Below are 16,389 nucleotides of genomic sequence, written 5' to 3'. Positions count from 1 at the left end.
CATGCTTTCATTGAGCTGCTCCCTCTGAACTCCCTTACGATTCATGTGAATCTTCTATAATCCTTTTTTGACTTTTTCTCATGTTGGGAACTTACTGCTCCTGCATACTCATTCAACCTATGTCTGTTTTTCTGTTTTTTCATTCACCAAGGTTCTTTTGATTTGTTCTCTTTGAAACATTACTCATTCTCTGTTGCTTAGTTTCCAGTTTTAACCATCACATTGCCAGTCCTCCCATGCTTTCACCCAGCCTTTCCATGAATTCAGCGTTTATTACTTCTGCTGTAATGGTTCCTGTATTTTGCTCTTCTCCTTTCAAAACCTTTTGCTCTGCCTCTCCCTGCAACTCTGTTCTTGACAACTTTCCAGTCCTGATCCACTCCCAACAATGTCCTTTCTCTAGCAAAACCATTCTGATGGAAGTCTGATGATCTAGGCAATTTTTTCAAACATGAACACCCTGCATTTATTCTCTCCTTCTTTTTTTCTCCTAGTGTAATTAAATTCCATATGTGCAGACCCATCTTTACAGATTTTGAGTCAGTCCTTTCCCTCTGTTCTTTTTTTTCTCCTGTGTGCAGATTTTTGCTGATCTTATGCCAGTATGATATAGTAAGATGTGCCCATCTGCTCTTCTCGCCTCATCTTTCGTTCCTCTATTGCTATCTCTTCCTTCTTTTTTTCATGGATATAGGATTTCTTGCTTCCTGTGAATATACCATTCAATTTACCTTAGAAATCTTTCCTAGCTTCTGTGTGTTTATTCTCTCATTCCTTGCTTTAATCTTTCCCATTCCTACAGTTCTTTCCCTTAAAACCAGCAGAACAGTAGTGGTGTATTTCTGTCTCCAAGATGCTTTCTTACACATCATCACACATAAAACTCATCTGTTGTTTCCAGGATTCCCATTTGCTGGATTGCCATCTTCTCCTTGCCTCTTGCTTGGCCTTGAGCTTCAATCTTTGAGGCTTCACCAGCTGATTTCTCTACTGCACTAAACAAACTTCCTGTCTTCAGGACACTGTTATCTGTACCCAGACTCTCATGTTCTCACTGCAGAGATTCCCATAGCTCATGCCTGTCACTGGAACAGCTAAAGCAAGCATGGTTGTGCTTTATTATGTCACCTTTAAGGCATGGGAAGAGAAATTTCCTTTTCCAAGGCTATACTGTTCTCCTGTTACAAATCCCTCTGAAAATTTCTCTTGCTAAAACTACCAAAATGCCCTTATCTTTTATAAAGCATTGTGTGCAATAAGGTTGTATAAGAGATAGGAAACTTGCCATTACATTCATGAAAAAATTCTAATGTTTACTAGTGCTTTTTTAAAAAAATGTAATAAAATAATCTCCTTAGCCCTGTAAGATTCATGAAACAGCAACCCTGTGATAGTGAGTCTTAGCTATTGAATCACCCACATAAGGCTTATGGGTCCCACTAATGACAAACAGCAACAATAATGAAGACATAACCTCTACTGCTGTCATCACTCGAGTGCTTACAAAACACTGAGTGGCTACTGCATTTTGTTTGCTGCTTTATTGCACACTTTTAAACGGCTCTGATGTTTGTATGTCCCTAAAGCAGCTGCTGCGTGTGTTGTTTCTTCTCACCCTTGTCTAGCAGCCAGGATTTCCTGCACACCCACTGCTAGACCCACTGTAATATTCTTGTTCTTGTGGTGCTTTTTGATGCCAGCCTAAAGGTCACCTCGAGCGTGGCTGCTGTGGCAGACTCTGGTTTAGTCAAACCGCTGAGAAGCACAGCGGCTCCCTGGGCAGCCACTGACCCTGCTCTGGGTTTTGGCCATGCAGCTCAGAACAGAACTGTGGTGTACCTGCCTCTATTCAAGAATCAGTCAGTCTCATGTTTGGTTGTGCTGGTGCTTCTTCTCACTGTGTCACCATAGTTTGTGGATGTTGTTAAAACAAGTCATAATTTAAATAACTAGTAAGTACTTTAGGTATTAATGCTTCACAGGATTTGTGTTTCCAACTTCCTCTAGTAAGTGGAGTGTGCACAGTTAAAAGAAAAATAACCAATAGATTTTTGTTGAATGCTTGGTTTATAAGAAATACTATGTTTTCATTGTAAGGTCTTAGATGTCCCTAATTCTTGGATGAAGCCTGTATGCTAAATTTTGGCTGGGTGATATACTTAGCTGGTGGATATCCCTGACCAGCATAATTTGTATTGTGGTATGCTAAAGTTTGTTGGATATTTTCCAAACAATAGATAAATATGTTTGACCTAATGAATGTAATATCTCACTGCAGCAAATCTGTTCTATCCCATGTCAGGCACTCTTGATTATACACTGAGAGGTCTATGCCTACACAGTAAGTAATTTTCTTTGCATTCTCCATTATCTCCTTGTAAAACTTCCTTCTGCCATGTATCACAGAATGGTATCCCTAGGTGGCAATTCTATTAGTTGAGCTCAGATTTTATGCCACAAATCTGAGTATTTCTATAAAATCACAGTGGGAATCAGCACATGAGAACCTAATGGACCTACCAATTGTTCTTCCTGCAAGGGTGCTGAGAGCAGCTGGGGCTGGTAACAGTCAGTGCTGGTGACACTACGGAGCTCATGGTATGGCACCAGTTCTGATCAGTGCCCTTCTCATCCCCTGCCTTGGTCTGAGTTCTGAATTAAATTTTTTTAATCATTGTCCTTTTACCTTCTTTGACAACCTTTATTGTAAGAATCCCATCCTTACACAGCAGCTTCTGTTACTTGGTGTTGTTTACTGTGGCTGAGGTCCTGTGCCATGAATATGCATTTCTTGACTCACTTGGCTATTCCTCTCATTTTGGTATCTTTTGCACAGACATTAATAATTTCTTGGCTCTGTCTTGGGGAGTTGGTATAGAGGATAGGTCCTATTTCTCAAATAGAGATCACGATAGATCAAGTGAAAAAAGATTATTTATTCAATATTTAAATATTTAGAGGCTGATTATACTTGAAAACTCAGTGCATTTCTTTGTCACAAACAGTATCTCAAATTGGGTATCTAAGAAATGAACAAGCAGAAATCATCTTGGAAAAGATGAGCTTAAGGGAGTTAATTGACATCACAAAGAACCCCCATGACAAAGAGGGACAGAATTTGGTAGTGTCCAGTTAAACAGCTAATTAAATAATGACACTTCTTCCTTCACTCATCTGACTAACAGAATACACATTTTAACTGCTGCAAAAAAATAAACCTCAGATACATCAGCTTTCTCTGCTGTTTTGTTCAACAACTACATCTGGCCCATCCTTTGTTTTGGGTGGGATTATAGTGCCTTAATGTGTAATTGAAAGTTTTGCCATAACTTGAACATACTTCCTTGTCTTCAGGTTTCCATGATTGTATAAAGAGAATGTCAGTAATATCTGTGGCCATAGTTTTAAAATAACTTTCTTCTGCTATAAATGGACTGCAATCCCCATAAATTAAACAGTAAATTATTTTCTGTGAAGTTATTTCAGCCTTGTATTTCTACAGCATGCATGTCTGGGACTCTTTCCTGGATGCTTCCTAGATCCAAAAATCTGGACCAATTTTCCCATTTCTCGTGAGCCTCAGTTCCTTTATTTTTCTCTCTCCCTCAAAAAAAAAAAAAAAAAAGCCTGCTTAGTAGAACACTTGATTTCTTCCTCAGTAAATGCCTTGGGTATGTCCTGATATATCACACTCCCTTGTGTCTTCTTCTCTTTCATTAATAGTATAAAAATGATTGAAAGTTAAAACATGCAGAAATAAGGTTTTGTTAAAGTACAGAAATTCTCAGAGGATGTGTATAATCATTAGAAACTGATTACAGTAGCTTGGCTTACACTTGTAGGTCTTATATGAGTTCTGTGCCACTTCTTTCTAGATTTGCTTGAGTTTGCTTTTACATGGGTGTAAAAGCTTTTTACTGTGTGTGAGTAGGCTGGTGGTCATGAAGCAAAATTATCAGATCACTTGCATTTGAGGGATAATACAGCTTTGTGCCTACATCTCCAGCTAAAATTCCTGCTGCCAGCAGCATGCTGTGTGCAGTCTGTGCTGTGACAGTCACAGCCACTGGTTTTGTTCTCAGCTTAGTAGTCACTGCATTTCTACAAGATCATGGGGGAAGCATCTTCCCAGGCAGCTTCTGTAACTCTGTGTTCCACGGTGACGTGTCAGTAGCTAATGAATCCAGAGACAATACTTGGATCTTTCCTTATGGAAGTATTTACAATTGAATTGTGGTGGTGCGTCGTTCTCCTTCCCTATGCCTCTTCTCCTTCTGCTGCCATAACTTGGGAACATGCTGGGAAAAGGGATAAGTGTTTGTATTGCAAATGGATCAGTTTGCACAAGCCAGGAGTGATGGACAGGGGCAAAGAGCGAACCTAGATATGAAACCAACAATAATCACTGGTTTTATTGGCTACAAATGGGTGGTCAGAACATGGCAGCACTAAACAGCTGCTCAGCTTAATGGGCTTCAACATTTTAACATAGTAACCAGCGCAGAAGTTTGTTCAGGTGTCCTTCCCATTCCAGGAATTGGTAGCATTCCTCTTTTGATAGTGGCAATAGATCACCATTAGGTCAGGATTTGGGGCATGTTAATCTTATGTTGTGGGAAAAGCTACCCATTCTGGTGATGACAAAATAGCCCATCTATATCGTCAGACTTAAAAAAAAACATGTTTTCTTAAAAATTCTGAGTCTTCAGTTGTCAGGAGAAGGCAAATATGTTAGTTTAGATACACAGACACAGTACAATCTGGTCATTTGAATAATAAGATTTTTTTTAAACAAACTTTAGACAAGTGTGCAAGTGAAAGGAAGCAATAGGGCTTTCCACTAGATTAACTGAAAATACACTTAACTAATTAGAAACTTACAGCCATAAAACACTTACATGTTTAATATGAAATCTGATTTTAAGAACCCAACAAATTCTAGACTGCCTTATTTTCTGAGTGTATTCCAAGAAAAAGTAAACCTGGTAAGAGAAAGTTCATCTGTATGTAGCCAGGGCAGTAAACTGCAATAATGTAATAGTTTGTGAAGTTTCCTGAATTTTAAAAAGTATTGATTGTGAACATGAGAGATATTTTTCACTGTATATGGGAAAACTTACTAAAATACACCAAACTTTCTTACTGTAGTGCTTTTCTGTAGTGCCTATTTGAAAATAGAATGTACTACTCTGCTTTACAAAGCAATAATATAATCACCTCATTGTGTTACCACTTGAAATAGCGATATCCAAATATCATTGCAATGTAAGCAATAGGAAAGATTAGAATAAAAAAAAAAAAAAGGAATTAAAGAGTGCAAAACTAATATGTATTTACATACTCCTGGTCTTTCCTACAATAAGGAGGTCCTACTTTACCTTTTTTTGGTGTTAAACATATTAATGAATGGCCAACAAAATAGTTGATATGTAAAACACTGTGGAATATGAATGATGCATCTGAATGTGTTGTGGAAATATGCAACAGGAAATACTCTACAGAATGTACGAGCTGAATGAAAACAAAAGATTATTCCTGAGAGAGTCTTTCTACCCAACCATTTGTCATAAGTGTTTGAGGCAAATAACATGAAGTTTAAAAAATATCTCCTTGTCTTATATAGTCATAAAATCTGCAGATTGCTCCTAAGACTGCTGCCTTTTGGCAGGAATATGTGCCCTCTTGCTGCTCGTTGCCAGCAAGCCTCTTTTGGTCAGGATGGAACTGAGAGAATAAAGAGAGGGAGTCTCATGTGTGTTTCTTGCAAAATTCTTCACCTGTAATCACCACAATATATAGAAAATGCCATAAAGAATTCAGCAAGTGGTTTTATCAATGACATGAAAATGAGGCCTGTGATGATGAGGATTTAAAGGAGAACCAGTTTGAAATGTCCTGAACGTGTCAGAATAAGTGAGATTAGTGGAAGCAGCACTGATTTTTATGTAAAATAAGAATCTGGCCTGATATCTAATACAGGCATTTCATTCTCTCTGCATGGCCAGAAAGTTATTAATTAAGATACAGCTTCCTCAATTCTAATTTTTCATTTTCTGTGATTATTGGGAAAAGTGACTTAGTTGAAGAAAGTGTAACTCCTCACTTGGGAGTGTTTTTCTTTCCACATCTTCAGAGTAAGTAAAGTTGTGCTAATTACAGTTCTATTAATGTGTACACTAATATTTTAATTTTTCATTGATTAATCTGTTCTTCATGAGCTAATGTCCTGTCATACAAAGAGAAGTAAGATAAATATAGCTGTTATTAAAACTCTTTTGTAGAATTTCAGACCAGGTGAGAGCAATACATGGTGCATTTGGGGCAAAGGATTTGGATGCCTTTACATTTAAGATATCCAAAATCCTTAAATTGCCAGTCTGTGGTCCCTTCAGGCAAAGACAAGAGACAAGCATTTCAAACTGCTATGGAGAGGTGACTCTCTTTACTGACTGGATAGTTTAGAACAACTCAGAGTAAGATTCGTTTAGAATATAATTCTAACCATATTCTATAACCATTAGAATAAGGTTAGTTAGAAAGTTAAATACATGAGGTTGCAAGTAGTTGTAGTTATACTTTTCTCACAAAAGCTTGAGGCTCAACATCTGGCTTGGAACATTCTGTCTCTCTCCTGGTAGTGTGGAATCATTCTCTTTAGCTTGTATTTTAATTTATTGTCACATCTACATTTAAATATTGGTAAGTTCAAACAGGAAAACTTCTAAAGGTTTGTAGGGCAACTTTGAAAATGGTATTGGGAGACTTAGTTATATTAAAATGTACTAGAAAGTTTTCTTTAGTAGACTCTGCAAGTTTCTGTAAGGATCTCAGTGCCGTGTACTTTGGTTTGCAAATGTGCTCACTGAGGAGCCTGCAGGCCCAAGTAACCAGGCAGCAGGAGAGGTGCCAAGGTGTGCTGGGGCAGCACTCGAGGAGGAAGCCGTACATCTGTGATTCCGCTGCCCACTGTGCTCAGAGCTTAGTGGGAGCAGCAAGCCCTTCCTAGAAGAGAGGCAAATGATCACCAATCAGCTGTTAGTAATGTGTTTTCCCTCTGCCAGAGTAACTGCTTCCTGCTGCTGCCTTCTGCAGAGTTCCAACTAGTAGGCTTAAACTCTAATCTGGGAAAGCATAATTGCTCCAACAGTCACTGAAAAGCTCTCTGCCCTTGCTTGGGATGGTGTTTCATGTGCTTCTTGTATGAAAAATTCACCTTGTAGTCACTGTTCTCTTTTACTGTAGCTCAGAATTTTCCTGTATTGAAATGGAAGGAGAGGAGGCTCAAAACCACTTAGCTGCTTGGCTATGGAAAGAAGCTTACAAAGTTGGCATCTCTTTATTGATTAAGCAAGATGCAGGTACTGTGTTTAACATTACTGTTCTCCAAGGGGAAAAAAGAAAAGAGCTGCTACAAAGATCAGTAACTCTTCCTTTCTCAAATTCATGAAGCAAAGTTAGTCAGTGTCCTTTACTTCTTAATTTAGTTATTTAAATGTTCAGTGGAGATAGATAAGATGAAAGAAAACTCAGGAGGACATCTGTCTGAGTACAAGACGTTGATATAAATAGAGAGGCTGGGAAAAGTAGTTGTGAGTGTTCATTTTCTACTTCAGACAAACCAGTCAGAACAGAACTGTGCAGGAAAAGCACTGCCATAAGCTCTTGCTGAGGGAGAAACTGGGGCACAGCTCAGCACTGTTTGTTTTCATGTCGGTTTAGATAATAAAACACAGAAGGCTGAAAGGGAGATTTGATTTTACTATTGTTCAGAAACCACATTTTCTTCATTTGCGAGTTTCAGCTGTCCCTATGCTTTTACTATAACTTTAGGTATTTGCTTTTCTTTACATTTTTTTCCAACTGTATTTTCCATTTGGCATAATAAAAGGTTTAGAAGTCTAGAAGTGGAGGAAAAAGTGAGTGGCTTGCTGCAAGGAAGCGAAGTCTCTCATTCATTTATTTTCCCATTGTTTGGCAGGTGGAAAGCACAGATTTGCAGAGCTGAACTGGATCAGCTGAAGAAGTGGGGGAAGAGAAACAAAACAAGTACAGTACCAGTGAAAAGAGCTTCAGCTTTATCTTGCAGCATCACCACAGCAACCAGAGAACACGATCAGAAGAAAAGGCTAGAGCAGAGAAGGCGAAAGTGCAGCTTCTTACCTTTGGACAGAAGGCAGCAAAATCATTATGCAGAACAGAAATGGGTATCTGATGGTTCTAGACAAACTGTGGCAAAGGGAAGTGTCCCATCATTAACAGGAATGTGCCACAGTTCATGCACTGGAAAGGGGAGTGCCATGAGATCTGCTGAAGAGACTATTTCTGTGGCTGCATACCTACATGGGTTTGCACCCTTGCTGGGACTCAATTAGGTGGCTGTAGGCATCGGGGATCACCAGGTGTTGGATAGTGACCTTTATTCCATTTGGGGTGTACCTGGCACGAGAACTGAAAGACAGCGCAGATCTTTTTGAGAGACGCCACCAGAGTGAGCCAATCTGCACCCCTTCCCTTCTGTACCTGCCTGCTGTACCATGGGATGTCGGCAAAGCTCTGAGGAGAAAGAGGCAGCGCGGCGGTCCCGTAGGATTGACCGCCACCTGCGCTCTGAAAGCCAGCGACAACGAAGAGAGATAAAACTCCTCCTCCTGGGCACTAGCAATTCTGGCAAGAGTACTATCGTAAAGCAGATGAAAATCATTCACAGCGGTGGCTTTAACTTGGAGGCCTGTAAGGAATACAAACCTCTGATTATCTATAATGCAATTGACTCTCTCACGCGTATCATTCGGGCTCTGGCCACCCTCAAGATAGAATTTCACAATCCTGACAGAGCATACGATGCAGTGCAGCTTTTTGCCCTGACAGGCCCAGCTGAGAGCAAAGGGGAGATCACCCCGGAGCTGCTGGGGGTGATGAAGAGGCTGTGGGCAGACCCCGGCGTGCAGGAGTGTTTTTGCCGCTCCAACGAGTACCACCTGGAGGATAATGCTGCCTACTACCTGAACGACCTGGAACGGATCGCAGCCCTGGACTACATCCCCACGGTGGAAGATATTCTGCGGTCTCGGGACATGACCACAGGGATTGTAGAAAATAAGTTCACCTTCAAAGAGCTGACTTTCAAAATGGTGGATGTGGGTGGACAGAGATCTGAACGCAAAAAGTGGATCCACTGTTTCGAGGGGGTTACAGCAATAATTTTCTGTGTGGAGCTGAGTGGGTATGACTTGAAGCTGTATGAAGATAACCAAACAGTAAGTGCACCTTCTGCTCCTTGTTCTCTTTCCTTCTTTTCCTTCCTCCTTCATCAGTATTTGGTCTTTTATCTCCCCCTCCTTCTTTCCCTCCCAAGGCAGTAATCCCCAATCATTAGGAAAACCCAGAAGTTATGGTTCCTTTATTTGGATGGTTTTCCCCACTGGACAGAGTTAGTTATTTAATGTTACTTTTGGGAAATGGAGGCACTTTTTACATGTCAGCCAGTTTTTTAATTTTTTTGGTGCCTTTAGCTAAAAGTTTACATGGTTAACTGTTACTTCAAACACCACTTAAAAAGGTAGGCAGTAGTGACATCCTGGTGTACAGGGATGGTGCATTTGGATACCATGAAGGTCCTGGGAAATGTTGAAGATAAAATAATAGTAAGTAACAGTTTCCTCCCCCTTTTTTCCCCAGGATTTTCAAGAGGAATTTGGGATTAAATTAATATTTAAAATGAATTAAACATGTTTTTAAATTAATATGACATTTTCATATTTAAAATTTTCTTTGACTGTTTCTGGTTAAATGGCCAATTTGCCTTGTCCAAAGAACAGCCATTCCCATTTAATAGTCTTTAAAGTTGTTAGCTTCTGGTTTTCACAGCATGCAAACACAGCCATGGGAAATAGATGAATGCTTACAGATACACAAATATGTATTTGCTGTGACTTTCAAAGTGTCTGAATTAAGCTTCACAGGGGTTTTACTTGAATTTTTTTTTTTTTTTTGACAGCCTTGTAAAACATGCTGTTTAAGAGAAAGGAGTTTGTGGACAGGAATGCATGATGGCCCCTTTTGTGTTGGTATAGCTTATCACACATATGATATTTCCCTATTCTTATCTTCTGTAGTGACTTTACTGTTTATAAACAGTACTTCTATTTTCTTCTCTGTACTATTCTGATGAGCCATTCCACTGTCCGGTGCGTGGACTTACCCTTCACTATCTGGAGATTCTTGCCTTGACATTAGTGCCTTCTTATTGTAACAGATTTCTGTATCTGCTTTTTGTTTAGTAACCTGCTCTTGACATGAGCGAAGCATTGCCACTAATTATTTCTCCTCATTTTCAGACATATTAGGAAAAGCATTTTACATTAGACCCTGACTAGGAGTTTCTTGCAGTTCTTTTGACTTTCCTGCCTTACTGTTCAGATTTAAAAATCAAAAAGAACTACCCGAAAGGGAAAAAATCAATATACTCTGAAAAATCCTTATAAGCATTGGTCCATACAAGACCAACAATAGTACTTACATTGGTACATTACTGGAACTGCAACACTGAGACTGCCACTCATGAGAAAAGCCCTACAAATGATGGAGTTGCAGAGTGTAAAATGCTTCCTGGTGTAGTATCTGTGGTGAAGAGAACTGCTAAATAAAACTAGTCTATTGCCAAACATAACTTACTGCTTGAGAGAGCATGTAAGAATCTGGCTGATTTATAAACTGTGAAAGTTGAGCAAATGATCTGTATGAATATGAAAACTTCTGTGATCCTGTTGACAGAAGTGGAGAAATGCTATGCATGAACTCTGTCTTTATTGAAGATGCGTTAAAGTAATGATTGACAGATATGGTAAAAAATGAGGGGAAAACCAGTTCTGCACACTGTGGGTTCTGATTATAGCTGAGTCGTGAAGTCTGCTGAGGGTGAGATTGTTGTAGTGACACCAGTGAGCAGAACAGGGGAACAAAAATAATGCCTGAACTATCGGCTGCCTGGACAACTTTTCCTTTGTGTGACATTTTAAGTGACTAAGTTAAATTTATCCTGCCTGAAAACAAATAACAGAAGGGGAAGGCTGACTTTTTCAGGGGCTTTTGTCTTTCTCCTGCTATGCTTTATTCTGTAACATCACTCCTAGGAACAAAATCACCTGAGCTGACAGTTTGTAGACCTGGACAAACCAATATTTTTGCTTGTTTGTTGAACATATGTGATATTTAGCTGTTTACTAAAGAGAAAGATAAATGAAGAATTACAGTTCACTTTTTCCCTTCACCTTGTATACTCTGTCACTCTGTTCCAATATTTTTCCTGCTTATGTAGGGTTATTTGGAAATGTGATGTGTGTCTGGTTTCATTTCTAGAGTACCTTGGGAGGTTTTTCCCCTACCTAATCTAATAAATATAGCTTTATCATTTCATGCACCATGGCTAGTTAGCATGACTCAACCTGCTGCCTCTTCTTTTGACACAGTTGCAAAATTGTAAAATACCTTTGGATTGCTATTGATTTATTGTATGATTATTATTCCTGACCAGCACTCTGAGAAGGTTGCCTTAAGTTTTTATATCCCATGCTGATTTCTTCTCTATTATGTCAAATAAATTACTTGTCTTGTTTTTTCATGGTCCTTAGCAGCTGATTGACCCATTGTACCTTTTATTATATATTAAGATGCCATCTCTGGCCTTTGATAATGTTACATTATCAAGTAATAATTTTTTTTTCCTTCTTACATGTTGCATCCTGCACTTCGAAGGAATACCTAAGTGTTTTATCTTTATTTCATTTTCTCTTTAAATGAATGTGTGCTAGAGAGTGTCAAATAATCTGTACTCTCAGAAGTCACGGCTGCTGCCTGTCCCCATGGAAAGGATTCTTGGTTTCTTTGTGAGTGTCCCCATCTGTCCAGCTCTGTCCTGCTGTACAGTTCATAGATGGTTTTATTTCACAGCCTGTAGCTGCAACAGGGTTTGAGACTGAGAAACATGTCAAAGGTGCAACAATAAAGTACATAATGAACTGAGTTAAACAGGAGTGTGTGCCTGAGAATTCCTGAGGTCAGTAGTCACAAGAGATTCACATGGTGCAGGAGGTACCAAGTAAAGGTTGTGCAGGTCTAGAAATGGCACTGGTTCAGTAATAATATAAATATGGATGTTAGAGGAAAACTGCTTGCAGGTAACAAGTAATTTTTATTCCCTTTCTTATAGCCACTGCAAATGAATATAAAAATTAAATTTTAGGCTTTTAGAGGCTATTTTTTAATATCTTGTTAAAAGGAAGATGCAGATGAAAAAGTCAGAATGCTGCAGCAAACAGTGCAGGTTGGAGTAGGCCTCATGCAACACTAATTGCTGGGGTCATAATCAAACCTCTCAATTATCTAATAATGACTGGGAAGCCTTCTGTCATGTTAATTGTATGAATTTTGAACAGAAATCCTGTTTCTGTAAGAAATTTTTTTATCAAGTAAACAACATTGGTAACAATGATTGATCAATAGCCAATTTGCAGGTTTTTTACTAGATATTCTTTCAAGTCTGAATATTTATTTTTGTTTACATTGTTCATTACAATTGTATGCTTCTTATGTGAATATTCTCACAGAGAACACATGGGACAGCAATTTTTCATATTTTGGATTTGTTGCCATACCCTGAACTTTACATTCTATGTAACTTCAGATACTAACAGTAATTTTGTATGCAAATAATTCTGTCTGTATGTTCACTAAATTATTTCCTCTAATTGGAAAAAAACCCCCAATAAATATTATAATGTGCCACACTACAGAATAGAAAAAATAGACTCACTCTAATGGCATTGTATGATTGCAGGAAGATGCTGGTATCAGATTGTAAAAGCCTGGGAAGCTTTGCTGTGAGGCTTATCTATTTCATGTCAATAGACTAATCCCTAAGACAACCCTGTATTTAAACGTACAGATAAATATTTCTGTCACTATAGAGCAGTAGAAGAAATGCACAGAAATGCACTTTCTGGGGCATGCACTTCTGGGGCATGCACTTCTGCAGTAGAAGAAATGCACTTTCTGGGGCAAAACCAGAAAGACTTTTACCTGTTTTGGCAAACCATGGCACAGAATGAATGGACCTACTGGGCAGTATTTGCCTGCTTTGGTATCCAGGGCTAGTTGTCAGACTTACATCTGAATTAGATGACTGAATTTTCTGACGTATTTAGGTAACAGCAGGCAATGTAAAATCCCCCATGACAAATGCCTGAGAGATGATGTAACTCCCTGGTTTTGGTCTCTGTGACTGGCTCTATTCAAAAGTACTAGGTATGGTGTTTTGCTGTGATTTTTAAATGAATTTCAAGCATTACAGCACTAAGGTAAGTAAAACATTGGGGCATCAGGAGTGGCAGAATGCTCCTAAATATCCTATGAACTTCAGGCTCAGAATAGTTCTTAGGTGGAAAGACATGGGCACTGACAGATGAATAAACAGAACTTAAGTTAAAATCTCAGTGATCCAGTAACACTGCTGCTCTTCAAACTATAAAAGAAGGAAAAAAACCCAAGCAAAACCCAGCTGAATTCCAGGACATGTAGAGGCAGTAAAGCTTGCTCTGTAAGTGCAGGGTTAAAGCAGCCACCAGCATAGTACACATGAATACAAGGCACCTGTCAAGCACTGGGAGAACTGTAATGAGTCAGAAAGCCACAGCCACTGACAGGCAGAGCAGCTGATCATACACACTGGATAATATCAACTGGATAAAGAATTGGTTTGTGAAGGAAAGAACTCAATGTCTCTGCCTCTCTCAATGCGGGTGGAAAGCCATGAACATCTCAAATATATTGTATGGAAAGATCCAAGTGAAATTGGAGAATTGGTTATAGCAAGCAAGGAGTTAGAAGAGGAATACACCAGAGCTATACAAGTTTTTTCAACAGCATATTGTCATTTTCATGTGCAATTCTCTAGATGACTCTATTGCAAATCATTTCCTTAAAAGCAAGCTGTAAATTTGCCCTCAAAGAATCCCTTGAACAGTAAGGCATGACACATAATTTTAGGGCTGTGAGGCACATGTGACAAGCCTGGCCTAGCCTGATGAAAAATATGCTTCTTGGACATGTAGAGGTTTAATCTTCAGAAGTTAATTAGATTCTCTGAAACTTAATGCATATGAAGTAGAGCTGCACAGTTCAGGCAATCAGTTTTACTTCTTTGTGTTGAAAATCTGTAGCTTTTAATGTGAACTTAACAATAAACTGAGCAACTTTTAAAAGACATATGAGAAATATTGATGATATAGATGCAGCTTGGAAATTCACTTGACTGCATTGTAGGGGGTCAAGATCACACTGAAGCCCAATGCCACAAAAACAATAATGTGGTTTGAGTTTAGAAACTTAGAATCCATCTAGTGGGTAGAGAAGTGTTGATATAAACTCTCATAATTCTGTATGTTGTCTACTTAACAATCACAGTGAATAGAAATGTGCCAACATGAGGAAAAAAAATAGGAAAATTCCATCCTGGTTTAGAAAAACAGCTGCTTTGGGTTATTTTTGTAGGTGTATAAGCTGTAACAACTCTCTGTGGTATGCCAACCCTGGACAGAGTAGTGGAGTCCAATTAGCCTTAAAAACAAGCAGAAATGCTGGAACAAAGGAGGATCCTTGCTGTTAATACAGCTTCAGAGTGAGTTTTGGTGGTGGTGGATTTTTCAGAACTTTCTTCCATTATTACAAGTCAGTAATTTAGATTGCAGGTCAAATCAACAACCTTGTCAGGCCAGCATTGGCCATAGACTGGTCCCTGAGCATTCTTGTTCTTGGAGGGCTACAGGATTCATCACGTTCTCTTTTTCAAAATTTACTATTAAGTTTGTCTACTGCCTTTACACTAATACCCTTACAGGGTAATCATCCTAATAGCCTTTTATACCAATCAGTGCAACATTGGCTGAGCATGTTCTGGCTGAGTTAGACAGCACTGGTAAAAGGAGCCATTCTAGGCCCTGACAGCAAATTTACAACTTAAGAAAATATAGATATTTGTTAGAGGCTGTTACAAGAGGTGGTCAGTTTTATTTAAGCTACAGAGTTTTGCAAATCCAAATTTTATCACCAAAACATACCTAGAAATATTCTCATGGGGAGTTTGAAGCAGCACTGAATCTAGACTACAGCCTTTTCAAATGTAACTTTCTTTGTTCCTTGTTTTTTTGCATATAAAATATTCTGTGTATGCAAAACTCTTACCCAACTTGAAACTCATTTTGCTTGTTTCCTTTGTAAGGATCATTAGTGACTACTCTCTGTCAATTCTGCAAAATCTCTGAATTGAATTACTTACATGAATTTTAAAAAATCTCTGTGACTTGGCATAGAGCTGAAATTAATTCTAATTCTGCTATATTGTTTCCTTAATCCTGGCCTGTGTTCATGGCATGTATTAATGTAGTGTTATCTGTTACTATAGTTACTCCTTCTGTCATTAACTAAGATATTAAACAAGCTTGGGCATTAAACAGATCCTATACACTAGCAGAGATTTAGTAATTTGCCCTTGTTGCTGCAGTTTTACTGCTTTCAGCTTTTTGCTTTTTTTTTTGCTTGTGTGCTGCCAAGACTGAATACGTATGCCTGTATCTTGGGAAAGATTTTTGAGCATCAAAATGCATTTTTTGAAAGCTATTAATACGCTCAGTTAAACTTTTAACTTGTCAACCAATGACAGTGTCCCCTGATTATACTTCAAAATTAGCAGACAATGAATAACTCCTCTACTCCAATTAATTCAGCTCTCTAACTCCTGTCACTTATTTTTTAGATATTTAAGCTTGATACTGTCCTTTCTTTCCATTATTAAGCTGATTGAAACAACTTGCTTTCAAAATACACAGTCCATGTATCCTCTGTGTACTTTTTCTCATTATTTACTGACTGGCCATATTTTACTTTGCTAATAGGAACCAACTGCCAGCCACTTCCCATCAGTAATAAAAAACTGTTGATAATAGTTTAAGCCAATTTAGCATAAAATGAGAAGCAAGAATCCTTCAGTCTCTCAGTTATGGGGAGGAAGCTTGTGCCTAAACTGATTTTGTAGAAGGCCATGGTGGTGTGTCAGACATGTTGCATCTCCTCCAGGACAGCTGGGCCCCTCAGTTCACCACCCTGATGTTCTCTCCCTCTGCTCTGTCCCTGCCAACACAGCACTGGGTGTCACAGCTGCTGACAACGGCTTCAGCCTGGTCCTGCCAAAGCTCCCAGTGCTTCCAGCAGCCTGAGCTTTCCCACTGCAACTCTGACATAGCAATGAGCTTATTTCCATTAATATTTCCTCAGATCAGTTGGAATTCTGCTGGAGTAAATGTTTATGCAGTAGCACTCTGGTAATACTGATTAGGG

The 16,389-nt window shown here is 38.8% G+C and overlaps 2 protein-coding genes across 2 annotated transcripts in view; one reads left to right on the top strand and one right to left on the bottom strand.

Annotated features, from left to right (window-relative positions):
* The window catches only part of RSPH14 (radial spoke head 14 homolog), a 71,647-nt gene that overhangs the window by 29,602 nt on the left and 25,656 nt on the right, over positions 1-16,389 (bottom strand). The window lies entirely within an intron of this gene.
* GNAZ (G protein subunit alpha z) overlaps positions 8,430-16,389 on the top strand; it is a 28,126-nt gene continuing 20,166 nt past the window's right edge. The window contains exon 1 of the mRNA XM_041488682.1: positions 8,430-9,257. Coding sequence (XP_041344616.1) covers positions 8,535-9,257 — 723 coding nt within the window. The 5' untranslated portion in view covers positions 8,430-8,534. The remainder of the gene's footprint in view (positions 9,258-16,389) is intronic.

Source organism: Pyrgilauda ruficollis, unplaced genomic scaffold, assembly GCF_017590135.1.
Source record: "Pyrgilauda ruficollis isolate IOZ18807 unplaced genomic scaffold, ASM1759013v1 scaffold9, whole genome shotgun sequence".
In the NCBI taxonomy this organism is placed as follows: domain Eukaryota; kingdom Metazoa; phylum Chordata; class Aves; order Passeriformes; family Passeridae; genus Pyrgilauda; species Pyrgilauda ruficollis.
The sequence above is the reverse complement of the archived record's forward strand: the minus strand, read 5'-3'. Positions and strand labels throughout refer to the sequence as shown.